At 58.4% G+C, this 15006-nt stretch overlaps 2 protein-coding genes across 3 annotated transcripts; one reads left to right on the top strand and one right to left on the bottom strand.

Annotated features, from left to right (window-relative positions):
• The first annotated feature begins 1466 nt into the window (after nt 1-1466).
• On the top strand, nt 1467-10705 carry LOC121088279 (very long-chain acyl-CoA synthetase-like). 2 transcript variants are annotated; one of them, XM_040594116.1, is made up of 10 exons: nt 1468-2077; nt 4643-4852; nt 5528-5686; nt 6726-6850; nt 6955-7149; nt 8107-8197; nt 8441-8639; nt 8734-8831; nt 9670-9800; nt 10317-10597. In XM_040594116.1, the coding sequence occupies exons 1-10, from the start codon at nt 1582-1584 to the stop codon at nt 10491-10493; spliced, it is 1881 nt and encodes a 626-aa protein (XP_040450050.1). In that variant the 5' UTR covers nt 1468-1581; the 3' UTR covers nt 10494-10597. The 2 variants fall into 2 exon arrangements, with proteins under 2 accessions (XP_040450049.1, XP_040450050.1); XM_040594115.1 differs by lacking the exon at nt 9670-9800 and having other exon boundaries at nt 1467-2077; nt 10317-10705.
• Nucleotides 10591-14764, bottom strand: THAP7 (THAP domain containing 7). The gene is made up of 5 exons (XM_040594147.1): nt 14714-14764; nt 13854-13933; nt 12831-12986; nt 11949-12089; nt 10591-11873 (listed from the first exon to the last, which is right to left on the bottom strand). Exons 2-5 carry the CDS (start codon nt 13931-13933, stop codon nt 11333-11335), a joined length of 918 nt encoding a protein of 305 aa, XP_040450081.1. The 5' UTR covers nt 14714-14764; the 3' UTR covers nt 10591-11332.
• Between the last annotated feature and the right edge of the window lie 242 nt (nt 14765-15006).

Below are 15006 nucleotides of genomic sequence, written 5' to 3' on the forward strand. Positions count from 1 at the left end.
CAAATGTGGTTGATTAATTCTAACTAATAGCAGATATGTAACAAGTTGGAGATGTTTGGGGTCAGCTGGAGATGTTGGAGATGCTTGGGACCAGATGGAGATGTTTGGGGTCTCACCTGGAGGTGTTGGAGGTGTTTGGGGTCTCAACTGGAGATATTTGGGGTCAGCTGGAGATGCTTGGGGTCTCAACTGGAGATGTTGGAGGTATTTGGGGTCAGCTGGAGATGCTTGGGGTGTCAACTGGAGATGTTGGAGGTGTTTGGGGTCTCAATTGGAGATGCTTGGAGCCAGATGGAGGTGTTTGGGGTCACCTGGAGATGTTGGAAAGGTTTGGGGTCTCACCTCGAGGTGTTTCGTGTCAGTTGGACATACTGAAGATGTTTGGTGTCCCACCTGGAGGTGTTTGAGGTCAGTTGGAGACACTGAAGAAATTTGAGGTCTCACCTGCAGATGTTGGAGGTGTTTGGGGCCACCGGGAGGTGCAGGGGGCTGGATGGAGATGTGGGGGGTTGGGGGGAGACAGGAGGGGGCTGCAGGGGACGTCCCCCAAGTTCGGGGGCCCTAGGTGAGCTGCGTTCTCCACACACCTGGGGGAGCAGGGGCTGCTCACAGGGGTGCTGCTGGGTGCACCCCAACGCATAACCCGAGTCCAAGGGTGGGTGGACAGACGGGTGGTCAGAGGGGTGGACAGATGGATGGATGGGTGGACAGGCAGATGGGTGGATGGATGGACAGATGGCTGAATGGGTGGCCAGATGGACAGATGGCTGAAGCAACAGATGGGTGGCCACACGCTTGGCTGGGTTGATGGATGGACACACGGATGGATGGCAACATGGATGGATGGATGGATGGATGGACACATGGATGGCTGGCCACACGGCTGGATGGCTGCACGGATGGCTGGATGGACGGATGGCCACATGAATGGCTGGATGGACACATGGATTGATGGATTGATGGCTGGACAGGTGGCCACACGGACGGATGGATGGATGGTTGGACGGATACATGGATGGGTTGATGGGTGGATGGATGGACAACGGATGGCTTGATGGTTGGCCACATGGATGGATGGATCGCCAGCTGAATGGATGGACAGCTGGGTGGCTCAACAGACACAGTGGATCAACGAGGTGTGGAGATCACTGGGTGGGTGGCTCGGTGGGTGGGCAGGAGGATGGACAGGCAGCTGGACCGAGCCTGGGTGCGCCGGTGGCCGGCCACTATTCCTACCCTGCTGAGCCTGGCTGGGTGGCAACCACCCGGCATCGCTGAGCAGCCACCAGGATCCCAACAGCGGCCGGACAACAGACGGACAGAGGAGAGTTCTCCTCCTGAGGGCAGCCGGCCAGCTGGGGAGGCGATGGGTGCCACCCGCCCTCGCTGCTCCACGCCCAGGGGCAGGGCTCCTGCGGGGGAGGGTGGGGGAAAAAAAATGGGGAATGGGTGGGAAAAGTCTTGGCAAACACAGTCAAACGCGGCCGGGTGCTGGTGGCAACCGGGGCAAGGTGCGCTTGGGGTGGACCTTGGCCACCAGCACCCAGCAGGTGCCGCTGGGGCCCCGGCACCCCTGTGAGCATGGTGCTGGGCGCCGTGGCGGTGGCGGTGCTGGCCGGACTGGTTTTGTTGCTGTTGCTGGTGCCGCCGGTGACATGGCACTTAGTTCCGTTCCTCTGGGTTGACCTGGTGGCTTTCGGCGCCTTGGTGCGCTCCTCGCTGCGCTGCCAGTGGCGCTTGAACCGCCGACCCCCCGTCACCCTCCTCGATGTCTTCCAGGACCACGCTCGCCGCCAGCCACACCGGCCCTTGCTCCGCTTCCAGGAGGAGGTTTACACCTATGAGGATGTGGAACGGCAGAGTAACCGCGCCGCCCGGGCTTTGGGCCACCAGCTGGGGCTCCAACCGGGTCAACCCGTCGGCGTCCTCCTCCCCAACGAGCCCACCTACGTCTGGACCTGGCTGGCCTTGGCCAAGTTGGGTTGCCCCATGGCTTGTCTCAACTGCAACGTGCGGGGTCAGGCGCTGCGTCACGCACTCGCTGCCGCCCGCATCACCCTGCTCCTTGCCAGTCTCGGTGAGCGGCGCCTGTGGGGGACCTGGGGGGCATGGGGGGAACGGGGGGGGGGGGGGGGGCGGGTCCCCTTCTCTTACTCCTCGCGGGTGTGTGGTGCACACGCGTGTGCGGGGTGGGGTGGGGGAGGTGGGAGGGGGTCAGGGAGAGCTTGTGCGTGTGTTTGCATGGGTGTCAGGATCCATACATGTGTCTGCACGTATGTCTGGGTCTGTACATGTGTCTGCACACGTTTCAGGGTCCATACATGTGTCTGCATGGGTGTCAGGGTCCATACACATATCTGCACATGTGTCAGTGTCTGTCCATGTGTCTGCACGCATGTCAGGGTCCATCCATGTGTCTGCATGTGTGTCAGTGTCCATCTGTGTGTCTGCACATGTGTCAGTATCAGTCCATGTGTCTTCACATGTGTCAGGGTCTATACATGTGTCTGCATGCATGTCACTGTCCATGTGCCTGCACTTGTGTCAGTGTTCATACATGTACCTGCATGCATGTCAGGGTCCATACATGTGTCTGCACGCGTGTCAGGGTCCATACATGTGTCTGCATGTGTGTCAGTGTCTGTCTATGGGTTTATATATATGTCAGTGCCTGTCCATGTGTCTACACACATGTCAGTGTCTGTCCATGTGTCTGTGCACGTGTGTCAGTGCCTGTGCATGGCTTTGCACAGGTGACAGCGCCTGTGCATGTGTCTACACGCGTGTCAGCATCTGCGTGTGGATTTGCATGTGTGTCACTGCCTGTCTGTGGGTTTGCACACATGTTTGTGCCTGTCTACACACATGACAGTGTCTGCTCAGGGATTTGCTTGGGTGTCAGTGGCTACACACATGTCTGCACGCACGCCAGTGTCCATGCATGGATTTCCATGTGTCAGTGTCCGTCCATGTGTCTGCACATGTGTCAGTGTCCATACACGTGTCTGTGCACATATGTCAGTGCCTGTGCATGGATTTGCACGTGTGTCAGCACCTCTGTGTGTGTCTGCACACCTGCAGTGTCTGCCCATGGCTTTGCACACATGTTGGTGCCTGTGCGTGTGTCTGCACACATGACAGCCTCCCTGCATGGATTTCCACGTGTCAGTGTCTCTGCATGTGTGTCCATGCACGCGTTTCCATGTGGATGTGCATGCTATTGCATGTCTGTCAGTGCTCACGCATGTGTCTGCACGCGTGTTGCTCCTGGTCCATGCATGCCCATGTGTGTCAGTGTCCATGCACGTGCTGGCACACGCATCAGTGTCTCTACATACATTGGCACGCGTGTCAGCACCTGTGCACTCATTTGCACACGTGTCGGTGCCTCCACATGCGCCTGCACACTTGTCAACATGCGTTTACGCGCCCATCAGTGCCTGCGTGTGCATTTGCACACCTGTTGTGCCCACACATGCTCTCACATGCATGTCGGCGGCACACGTGGAAGCGCGTGGCACGGCGGGGCTCTTTACCACGCGTGTGCCAGAGGTTCTGCATGTCGGGGCTGTATTTGCACCCCTCCCTACGCCGTGCTCACGGCTGCTTGTGCAGCCTTCTGCACACGCGTGTGCGACGCCCCAGTGAGCGTGTCGGGGCGCAGCGGCCATGCCAAGGACACGGGTTAATCATCGCCAGCCCCTTACCCCAGGGTAAAGGTCCTTTTCCCCCCCCCCCCCCCCCCCCCCCCCGTGTGTTGTGTTTGTGGAGGAAGGAGAGAGAAAAACATGGGGGCCGGATGCGCTGGGACCCCCGGGGTGCCCATCCGGGGGGGTCAGGGGGCACCCTGGGGTGCTGAGGGCACCCATCGGACCAGGGCACCCTTAGGTGATGCTCCAGGTGGCTCCCCAGGGTGATCGGGGAGTGCTTTTGGGGTGCTTTGAGTGGCCAGCTGGGATCCTCCGGGTGCCAGATTCTTTGGGGTCCTTGGGGTGCCCATCCGTGATGCCATGGGTGCCCATCTGGTTGAGGTGCCCATCTGGGAGGACACTGGGTGCCCACCTGAGATCTTTGGGGCACACATCCATGATGCCATGGGTGCCTGTCTGGTTAAGGTGCCCATCTGGAGGTACGTTGGGTGCCCACCTGAGATCTTTGGGGCACCCATCAATGATACCACAGGGGGACATTGGGTGCCCACTTGGGGTCCTTGGGGCACCCATCCATGATGCCATGGGTGCCTGTCTGGTTGAGGTGGCCATCTTGGGGGGGACATTGGGTACCTACCTGAGATCCTTGGGGCACTCAACTGAGATCTTTGTGGCACCCATCCATGATACCATGGGGGGACATTGGGTACCCACTTGGGGTCCTTGGGGCACCCATCCATGATGCCATGGGTGCCTATCTGGTTGAGGTGCCCATCTGGGGTCCTTGAGGTGCCCATCCATGATGCCATGGGTGCCTATCTGGTTGAGGTGCCCATCTGGGGTCCTTGGGGCACCCATCCATGATGCCATGGGTGCCCATATGGTTGAGATGCCCATCTAGGGAGACATTGGGCGCCCATCCCTGACCCTTTGGGTTCTCCCCTTGGGTCTTCATCCACCCTGGACTTCCCCATGTCTCCCCCTCCCCACAGATCTCCAGGCCGCCGTGGAAGAGGTGCTGCCAGCCCTGCAGCACGATGGCATCCGTGTCTTCTACCTGAGCTCCACGTCCCCCACACCGGGCGTCGAGGCCCTGCTGCCCACCATCAAGGCAGCCTCTGATGAGCCCCTGCCCAGCCACCACCGCGCTGGCACCACCGCCAGCTCCAAGGCCATGTACATCTACACCTCTGGCACCACCGGTGAGGCTGTGGGGCCAGGAACCCCCAAGGTGGGAGGGTCTTCTCCTTGGAGAAGGGCAACTGGGAGGTTTTGGGTGTGATGGGTGAAGGTGCCGAAGGTTGTCCCCCTGTGGGTAAGGTGGGGCAGGTGATGGTAGGGAGTTGGAGGCATCTTGTGGAGGCCTTTCTCCAACCCTGACCATCGTGGGGCCACCTGGGCCAGGTTTCTCCTGGTCACGTCCGTGCGAGGGTTGGGTATCTCCAGGGCTGGAAACCCATCATGTCCCTGGGCCTGTCCTCCTTGGCATGGGGTGGGACCTCCGTCATCCAATCCTGACCCCAACCCAGCTCCCACCCCAACCAACGTGGGTGCATCTGGATGAGTTTCCTCACAGCTCCTCCCAGCAAGGTCTGGAGACCTCCAGGGCTGGAGACCAGCCATGTCCCTGGGTCTGTCCTCCTTGGCATGGGGTGGGACCTCCCTCACCCAACTCTGACCCCAAACCAGCTCTCACCCCAACCAACACAGGCACATCTGGATGAGGTTCCTCACAACTCCTCCCAACAAGTTCTGGAGACCCACCACCCCGCAGGATGGGTTTTGCCCTCCTATCCCACCCTTCATCCCCAGGACCTCCCATTCTACATGGAACCCCCTGAAGAAGACATTCCCCACCCTCTTCTCCCACCCCGCAGGGCTGCCCAAGGCAGCAGTGATCACCGAGAAGAAGTTGATGATGGTGGCCAGCCTGGGTCGGCTCTGTGGCCTGCGGCCCGATGATGTAATCTACACGACGCTACCACTCTACCACTCAGCTGGGCTGCTTATCGGGGTGGGAGGGTGCTTCGAGGTTGGTACGTACCCCATGGCCCATGTGGCCTGGCCAGCATGGCCATGGTGTGGGCAAGGGTGGGCAGAGAGGGGGGGTGGAGATGATGGATGGATAGAGAAATGTGTGGAGAGAAGGAAGAGGAAGGAGAAAACCAGGTCCATAAATGGGTGAGTGATGGACAGATGGGTTGGGTGGACATTTTAGATGGACGGATGGATGTTTGATGGAGATGGACAGATGTTTGATGGAGATGGACAGATGTTTGATGGAGATGAATGGATGGATGTTTGATGGAGATGGATGGATGGATGTTTCGATGGATGGATGTTGGATGGGGATGGATGTTGGATGGAAATGGATGGACGGATATTTGGTGGAGATGGTTATTTTATGGAGATGGACAGGTGTTTCATGAAGATGGGACGTTTTCAGGAGATGGGTATTTTATGGAGATGGATGAACAGATGTTTGATGGAAATAGGTATTTCATGGAGACAGGCAGATGTTTCATGGAGATGGGACGTTTTCAGGGGATGGATGGACAGCTGTTTCACGGAGGTGGATGTTTTCGGAAGATGGGTGGAGAGATGGTTTATGGAGCTGGGTATTTTATGGACACGGATGGACAGAGATGTTTTATGGCAATGGATTAACAGATGGCTTATGGACAGATGGACAGTTTATGGAGATGGATGGATGGATTGGATAGAGATATATTTTTTTGTATATAGGGAGGGACAGACGTTTTGGAGATGGATTGAAGGATGATGGAAAAATGTGAGGATAGAGGGAAGGGAAGAAGAAAGAGAAAAGGAGAAAGATCTCTGTAGTGGGGGGGGATGGGGGGTGGCCAGGTGGCCAGAGACATGACAAAGTGTAGGGATGGAGAAGGAGTCAGATGAAGACGGAAAAGGAGGACATCTAGATAATGGGTGACTGTGGGGTGGGCAGGACAGATCCTCATGGGGATGGATGGATGGATGGATGGATGGATGGATGGATGGATGGATGGATGGATGGATGGATGGATGGATACCCATCACCCTGCCACATCCCCACAGGAGCCACCTGTGTCCTACGGGCCAAGTTCTCTGCCTCCCAGTTCTGGGATGACTGTCGCCGCTACAATGTCTCTGTCATCCAGTACGTGGGCGAGCTCATGCGCTACCTCTGCAACACGCCCAAGGTCAGGTCCCCACCAGCCCCAAATCCACCTCGGAGGCCGAGGGGTGGGCAAGGAGGTGCTGTGGGGCGCACTCTGAGGTGGTCCTTCTCTTTGTCGCCCCACAGCGCCCCAATGACCGGGAGCACGGGGTGCGCATGGCGTTGGGCAATGGTCTGCGGGCAGAGGTGTGGAAGGAGTTCCTCCAACGCTTTGGGCCCATCTCCATCTGTGAGTTTTACGGGGCCACTGAGGGCAACGCTGGTTTCATCAACTACACCGGCAAGATTGGAGCCGTGGGCAGAGCCAACATGTTCCTCAAGGTGAGGTGATGATAGTGTTTGGGGGTGAGAAAGCTCCTCAAGGTGAGGTAATGATGGTGATGATGGTGCTTGGGGGTGAGGAAGCTCCTCAAGGTGAGATGGTGATGATGGTGTTTGGGGGTGGGGAAGCTCCTCAAGGTGACCTGATGATGATGACGGGGTGTGTGTGTGTGGCGGGGAAGCAAATGCTGGCTGCCTCGGGGAGACCTGATATGGCACCTCCAGTTGGGTTGGTGCCAAGAGTAGGGGGGTTGTCCAGGGGACCCTCTTCACAGTACTGTCAACGGCGACCTCCCTGGGGAAGCCAACGCCTGTCCGTCAGGTTGGGTTGAATCCCAAGCAGGATCTCCAGGGCCCCTCTTTTTCACATCCCAAAGGAATCCCTTCTGCCTGGTTGGCCAATGTTGACCCAGCAGCGTTGACTCCAAGTCTTTTGGAGTGTCCATGGTGACCTGGACACCTCTATAGCCCCAAGAAAGGCCACTCGGTGTCACTTCTCGGTCCCCAGCCAGCCGGGTGTTGAACAAAAACTGCAAAAATCAGCTTTTCTCCATCTTTTCCCCCCACAGTCACAGCGCTCAGCCTTCTCCCACGGGTCTTTGATTTGAAAGTCAACCGTGAGGAGGTCGGTCAAGGGTCGAATCGATCCAATTAAATCTTATTTTAATATAAAGGGAGATCAACTGGGATTGGAAAACGAGCGGCTATCTGGGATGTTGGCATCTGGGGGAGGCGAGAAGGTGTTTCCGTGGGTGGCAACGAGCAAGTGGGAGAAGGCGGACAGGTGGGAGAAGGCAGGTGACCAAGTGGGAGGAGGTAGGTGAGCAAGTGAGAGAAGGTAAACAAATAACAGAAGGTGGGACCTGGCACGGGAAGAAAATTCTTCCCACTCTTTTTAATCCCCAAGTTTCTCTTCCACCCACCAGTTTCTCTCTCTGTCCCTCTTCTGCCCTCCAGAGTTTTGCTCCCTTTGAGCTCATCAAGTACAACGTGGAGGCGGATGAACCCATACGCGACGAGCGAGGTCTCTGCATCCGAGTCCGCCCCGGTAAGTGGAGATGAGCCTTCCGAGGGCCTTTTTGGAAGGCAAGAGGGGCAGACAGTGGGTTTGAAATGCATCAAACCCACCTCTTGGGCCTTATTGTCACTGTCTTGGTGGCTGGAAGCCACCAGAAACCCCTCAAAGAAAGAGGAACATCATCCCTGCACACCTGGTGGGGCGTGGAGGTGACATTCCCCAGGGCCAAGGTGGTTCCTGACCAGCCTTCAACCCTCCTTTCCCACCCCGAAGGTGAGTCAGGGCTACTGGTCATCAAAATCACCAAGAACACCCCATTCCATGGCTACGCGGGCGATTCCCAGAAGACAGAGAAAAAGATCTTGAGGGATGTCTTGGTCAAAGGTGATGCCTTCTTCAACAGCGGTGACCTCCTCATGATTGACCATGAAAAATTCGTCTACTTCCAGGACCGTGTGGGAGATACTTTCCGGTAACTCTGTTGCTCTCACACCCACGGCTGGGTAGGCAACGCCACCTACCAACCCAAATCCCCCCCTCACAGCTTCATCCCTTCTCCTCCCCAGGTGGAAAGGTGAGAACGTGGCCACAACAGAGGTGGAAGCCACTCTTGCCATGGTGGACTTCATCCAGGAGGTCAATGTCTATGGGGTGTCTGTGCCAGGTGAGTACAGGGTGGTGCAGGGGGCCATCGAGTTGGACCAAACTAAGAATCTGGTGAGGTTTCAGCCACGTGATGTGCCCCCAGGTGGCCTGAGTGGCCACCAAGAAGCCTCAAGTAGAACAGAAGGGACCTACAACCATCACCTAGTCCAACTTCCTGACCACCTCAGGGCTCAAGTGACCCAAAATAAGAGTCTGGTATTGGTTTTAGCTCGTGATTATCGCCACAATGGTCCAAAGAGCCAGCAAGAAGACTAAACCAGGATTAGGTTGCCCCGAAGAAGCATCTAGTATGGTTTGGGGCAAGTAACGTCCACAGAATGGCCCAACTGGACACCAAAAAGGTTAAAGTAGGACTTACTGACCCAAAGGAAGTTTCTGGCATGGCTTTGGCACACAGTGGGCGCCTGTGAAGGTCCTGAGTGGCCACTGGGAAGGTTAAAGGGGGACTTGGTTGCCCAAACCAAGCATCCAGCATTGTTTTGGGCATACAAGGTGGCTACTTGGACCCCTTGCAAGAAGTCCAAGCATCCACCGAGAAAAGTAAAATGAAATTTGGCTGCCCAAAGAAAGTGTCCGTTGCCATTCTGGGCACACAGGGTGCCACTGTAATGGTCCGAGTGGCCACAAATGAGGCGAAAGTGGGAAATGTTGACCCAAAACAAGCATCCAGCATTGTTTTGGGTACGCGATGTGCCTCCACCATGGTCCCAGCGGCCTCCAAGGCAGCTAAACTAGGACACATTCACCCAAGTGGTCCCCAAAATGGTCCAAGTGGCCACCAAGAAGAATCAAATGAGAATTGGTTGCCCAAAATAACCCTCCGGCGTTGCCTGCAGGGTGCGAGGGGAGGTGCGGCATGGCAGCCATCCGCCTGAAAGCCGGGGCAAGCTTTGAGGGCGAGAGCTTCTACACCTTCACAAGGGACACGCTGCCCAGCTACGCAGCCCCCCGCTTCGTGAGGATCCAGGTCAGAGGTCCCAGGGTCCCCGTGGCAGCCGGGGGATGGGTTTGGTTTGGTCTTCTGCCAAATGAGTCCTTTGGATGAAGGGCAATGCAGCTGCACCCATTTCCGATGGCCATGTTGGGTGTCCCCCACGTTTCCCATGACCATGTTGGGTGTCCCCCAAGTTTCCCATGACCATGTTGGGTGTCCCCCAAGTTTCCAACAATGGTACTGGTGTTGGGGTTCGGTGGTGATAGCACCCTGTTGCCGAAGACACTGTCCGTTGATTTCTGGTGATGGTCACCCAAAAAAATCAAATGACCACATCATCAGAGTCACCCTCTACTGACAACGGTATCAAGGTCCTTCCTTCCCTGTGACTGCTGTGGTCACCCTGTGCCCATGATCTGACGCCACCATTTGGTGCCGCCGACGGCGTCGAGGTCCCCTATTTCTGAGGACGGTGTCCATGCCGGGTACGCTGTCCCTGCATCCCCACCCCACTACCCTGTTTCTGATGACCCCCATCCACCTCCACAGGATGCTTTGGAGATCACGGGGACCTTCAAGCAGTGCAAAGGCAACCTCGTCAAAGAAGGCTTCGACCCCAATGTCATCAAAGACCCCCTCTTCTTCCGCGACGACAAGAAGAAATCCTACGTGCCCTTGAACCCCGACACCTACGCCGCCATCCTGGACATGAAGCTCAACCTGTAGAAGAAGGAACCACACCAGGGTCTCCACGGTGGCCCAGGGGGGCTAATTGCCTCAGGGCAATTAGCAAGAACAATTTGGGGCTAATCGGGCAGTTTTCGCATCCTTTGAGGAGTTTTTTTAATGGTGTTGGAGCACGAGGAGGGTGACTGGCTGGTCTCGGTGTTCGCTAACCCACCCCAGGCTGGCTGCAGCAATTAAAAGCTTAATTCCAATTATTTGGGTCCAGGTGGGTGCTGGGATGTTGAAGGGCTGTTTTCCAGGGCCCGATTGATGCTTTTTCCCTTCTGGAGGGGGCAAGTGGTGGCCCAAATGCTCCCTGCTGCCGAGGAGGGAATATTTGCTCAGCACTGGCCTCTTCCTTGCCCACAGGGATGGATTTAGCCCCCGAACGCTCTCACATTCCCACCCAGGGCTCATTGAGCTGCTTCAGCTCATCTGTATGGAACAAAATCCACTTATTTCTCTCCCTGACCCAATTTTCTGCCCCATCAATGACTTAAAACTGGCTCGGGAAGGCAGCCCAGGCTCCCCCGATCTCTTGGAGCTGTGTGAGGCGCACTGAGCCCCCACGACCACATCAGCTCCTTCCCACCCTTCCCCATCACCACCGAGCGATGTAACTGGCACCAAAGGAGCCCATTTCTCCCTGCTGCCGCTTTCTGCCGGATCGGGTGGCAAAACCGCCTTGCAAGCGCCATCCCAGCTCTTCCTCTCCCAACCGCGAGCCGTCACCCTTTGAATTTTTCATAGAAAAGGTGAAATCTTTTATTTACAAACCTTCTCAGTGGCAGTGGGGCGGGAAAGAAGAGGAGAAGAGCTACGCATCCGTCGGGAACCCTTCACTTGGTGCCATCCCCGAGGAGCTGCAGCTCCACCATCCGTGGGGGGGATTCTTTGGGGGTGCGGCGGATCTCGAGGGGGCCGCGTTGTTCCTGCTGGAGCTCCCCCACGCGAAGCCGCAGGCGTTGCTCGCGTCGTTTACAAGCTTGGAGTTGCCGTTGGGCTTTACTGAGGGCGTCGAGGGCGGCTTCGGCACGACGTTTCCAAAGCAGGGCATTGCCCACCTGGTAGCTGTGCTCGCTCTGGATGTACGCTCCCACCGGCGGTGGCAGCCGCAGCATGTAAAGGGAGGGGGATACGGGGCGAGGAGGGGCTGGGGGGGCACCTTCGGGCAGAGCCGGGGTGGCCGTGGCTTCTCCGTCCCCTGTGGCCACCAAAAGGCTTTCTGGGAGGGGGCCACGGGCACCTGAAGGGCCGGGAAGGGCTGGGACACCCCCGTGGTCACCGGCCGGGGGGGCACCAGGGTCTTCGCCTTCCCCCGGGAAGCAGGAGACGTCAGCAGTAAAGGGGGGGTCCGGGGGAGAAGGAGTGGGGTCCTGCCTGCGGAGGGAAAGAGGAGATTAAATCGGGGGGACCCCACAGCACACCACCCCTCCCCCACCCCCTGGGACTCACCTCCACCTCCTGGTAGCCCGAAGGGGTTTTGGGGTGTCACTCTTGGGCACGGGGGGCTTCAGCTTGGTGGCCCGGGGGGGTTTGGGGGAGGAAAATTCAAAGACGGTGGGCACGGCCCCTTCCTTGAGACGGTGGTAGCCACTGTGAGGGGTGGAAAAATGAGGGGGGATGTCAGTTGGTGGCATGGGGCACCCCCAAAGGCCCTGGGGAGGGGGATCCCCAAGGTTCCCCATGGTTGTCAGTGTCCTCAGGCTGTCTGCACCCTGCAGCTCTAGGGGGTCCCCAAAAGTCCTGGGGGTGGAGGGGGGGGGGCTCCAAGCTCTAGGGCAGACTTTGGGGAACCTCAAAAGCCTTGGGGGGGTCTCCCCAAAATGCTCGGGGGGGGACCCACAGCCTGCGAGGTCTCTTGGGTGCCCTAAAGCCCTGAAACAGGAGGATGGGGGTCCGCTGAAAGCCCCTGGGGGGGACCCCAGGGTGCTCCGTACCATAACCCCCAGGTCCCTGGGGTACCCTCAAGACCTTTGGGGGGGGGAGCTGGGGTACCCCAAGTCTCTAGGAGAAGGTTTATGGGCCCTAAAAAAGCACTGGGGGGGATGACACCCCAAAAGCTTTGGCGGGGGGACCCCAGGGTGCTCCATAAGCCCCAAAGTCCCGGGGACCCCACAAAAGCACTGCAAGGTGGGGGAATCCCAGCTGGAAAAATGAGGTTGGAGCAAACCATTGCAACCGCTAGTGGGGGAGGATAGACCGTGTCAATTCCCAGTCTGGAACAGTCCATTTTCCATCAAAATGGGTGTGTGTGTTGTGGTGTTAATTAGGCCGACCCATTCTCAACAGGGGAAAGGGGTGGCCTCACACATCGTTAAGTGCTTCGTTAATTACCTGAAGCCGACTATCTCAAAGCAGCTCTTCTCAAAGTGCTGGGAGCAGAAGTAAATGTACTTGGAGGCCGGGTCCCACAGGCCCTCTCCGCTCGCGTCCCGCCGTCGGCTGTTCTCCAGCCACAGCGCCCGCCGCGGGTTGTCCTTCTTGGGCAGCCTGGGGGGAGCACGGGGGGACGGGGGACACACACACATGCACCGGTCAGCTGCAAAACTGGGGCCTCAGATTACCCGCCCCCCTCCCCGTTTTCTGCAAGGTTGGAGGGGTGCTCCCGCCCCTGAAAATGGAACAGTCCAGGGAGGCCTGGTTAAAAGGGATGGGGTTAAACCATTCCTAAAATGGGGAGTTGTGGGGGAGGAGCCCCGTACCTGGAGGAAACCATTGCTTCGGGTAGGGGTGGTGGTGGTCTAGCTGGGCTAAACCATTGCTAAAAGCAGGGGGGGCACATACTAGGCCAACCCATTGCACAGGGAAGGGCACACCTGGGCCAAACCACTGCTAAAGGTTGGGGGGGGCACACCTGAGCTAAACCATTGCAAACAGGAGGGGCATACCTGGGCCAAACCACTGATAAAGGGGGGGGGGGGGGACACACCTGGGATAAACCATTGCTAAAGGGGAGTGGCATACCTAGACCAAACCATTGCCAAAGGAGGGGGAAACACACCTGGGCTAAATCACTGCTAAAGACTGGAAGGACACTACACCCGGGCCAACCCATTGCAAAGGGTGGGAAGACACGTGGGCCGACCCATTGCAAAGAGAGGGGGGAAACGAACAGCTGGGCTAAATCATTACTACAGTGTGTATTGGAGCGTGTGTCTGTGTGTGTGTGTGTGTGTGTCTGTGTCTGTGTCTGTGTCCGCAAACGAAGCATTAAGAGGTGAAAAACCTCCCAAATAAAATCAACTCAAAGCAGGAACAGGGAGAAGTCCCTCGGCCAGACCATTTTGGGGGGGCAAAGAAGAGGTCAAGGGGGGAGAGGGGGGGCTGTCCCCTCCAGGTGGTGTGGGGGGCACCCACCGGTGGAAGGAGATGCCTCGGTTGCGGGTCTCCCGAGTGTCACGGGTGCAGCAGCCGGCAGCAGAGCAGTGACGGGGCATCTGGGGGGGGGGGGGGCAGAAAGAGGTGGGGGGAGTGAGAAGTATCTCCCACAGGACACCCCCCACCAAATTCAATGCTTTTCCTGCCCCCCAGGTGCCATGCAACCTGCCAGAAGCTTAGATGCCCAACTGCCCCAACCCCCAACCAACTCAGACCCTCATATGCCTCTGCAATCCTTGTGCTACCCCCCGAACCCCAAAAGCCCTCCAGGACCCCTCCAGACCCCCCCAAAGCCCCATGTCCCCCCACCAGATGCCCCCCCCCCCCAGCCAGACCTTGTCCCCAGAGATACCCCAGACCCCCAGGTAGCCCCCCCCACATGAGCCACCACAGGCCCTCAAGCTGCCCCAGAGCCTGAAGTGCCCCCCCCCCAGAGCTGCCCCACACCCACTGGTGCCCCCTACAAGTCCCAGCCCACCCCCCACCTCGAGTCCCAATGCCCCCCCCGGTGCCCTCTCAGAGCTCTAAGTACCCCTCTCCCCCCTCCAGGTCATTAAGTCACCGGGGCGGGATAGAGCCGGGGTGGGGGAGCACCAGGGTATCCCCCGGGCTGGGGGGTGGGGCAGATGACGTCACGAGGAGGCAGGGCACCCCAGGGTCGTTGCTAAGGGCCCTTTGGGAGGGCGGCGGTGGGGAAGGGGGTTTGGGGCGGAGCACGCCGGGGCAGGACAACCCCCCTCCCCCCTCCCCGCCCCAGGGGGCCTGTTCCTGGGGTGGGGGGCGGTCTTGGGTCCCTCTGTCCCGTCCCCCCCCCTACCCCCGCCCGTGCGCTGCCTCACCTCGGCGCTCCCATCCCGCCGCCACCGCCCCCACCGCCCAGCCCCGGCTCTCGCGAGACTCCGCGGGACTCTCAAATCCACGCCCCTTTCTTCCCCTCATTGGCTGCGCCCCCGCAGGGTGGGCGGTGCGCCTTCAGGCCGTTCCTTCGTTTGCATGCTGCACTGTCATTGGCCAGAAGAGTGCCTCCCCGCCCTTATTAGCCATGCGAGCCACGCCCCTCCGCCGCAAGCTTTTTAAGCCCCGCCCCCCCCCCCCCCCCCGGTTTTTGGGTGTTTCAAACCCCCCCGCCCAC

This window comes from Falco naumanni, chromosome 5 (assembly GCF_017639655.2).
Source record: "Falco naumanni isolate bFalNau1 chromosome 5, bFalNau1.pat, whole genome shotgun sequence".
In the NCBI taxonomy this organism is placed as follows: domain Eukaryota; kingdom Metazoa; phylum Chordata; class Aves; order Falconiformes; family Falconidae; genus Falco; species Falco naumanni.

Coding starts and splice junctions, on each gene's coding strand:
- LOC121088279 (XM_040594115.1), top strand. CDS start 1,582: ATGGTGCTGGGCGCCGTGGCGGTGGCGGTGCTGGCCGGACTGGTTTTG. Junction 2,078..4,642: donor CCTGCTCCTTGCCAGTCTCG/GTGAGCGGCGCC, acceptor CCCTCCCCACAG/ATCTCCAGGCCGCCGTGGAA. Junction 8,640..8,733: donor CGTGTGGGAGATACTTTCCG/GTAACTCTGTTG, acceptor TCTCCTCCCCAG/GTGGAAAGGTGAGAACGTGG.
- THAP7 (XM_040594147.1), bottom strand. CDS start 13,933: ATGCCCCGTCACTGCTCTGCTGCCGGCTGCTGCACCCGTGACACTCGG. Junction 12,090..12,830: donor TTTGAGATAGTCGGCTTCAG/GTAATTAACGAA, acceptor CACCCCTCACAG/TGGCTACCACCGTCTCAAGG. Junction 11,874..11,948: donor CGGGCTACCAGGAGGTGGAG/GTGAGTCCCAGG, acceptor TTCCCTCCGCAG/GCAGGACCCCACTCCTTCTC.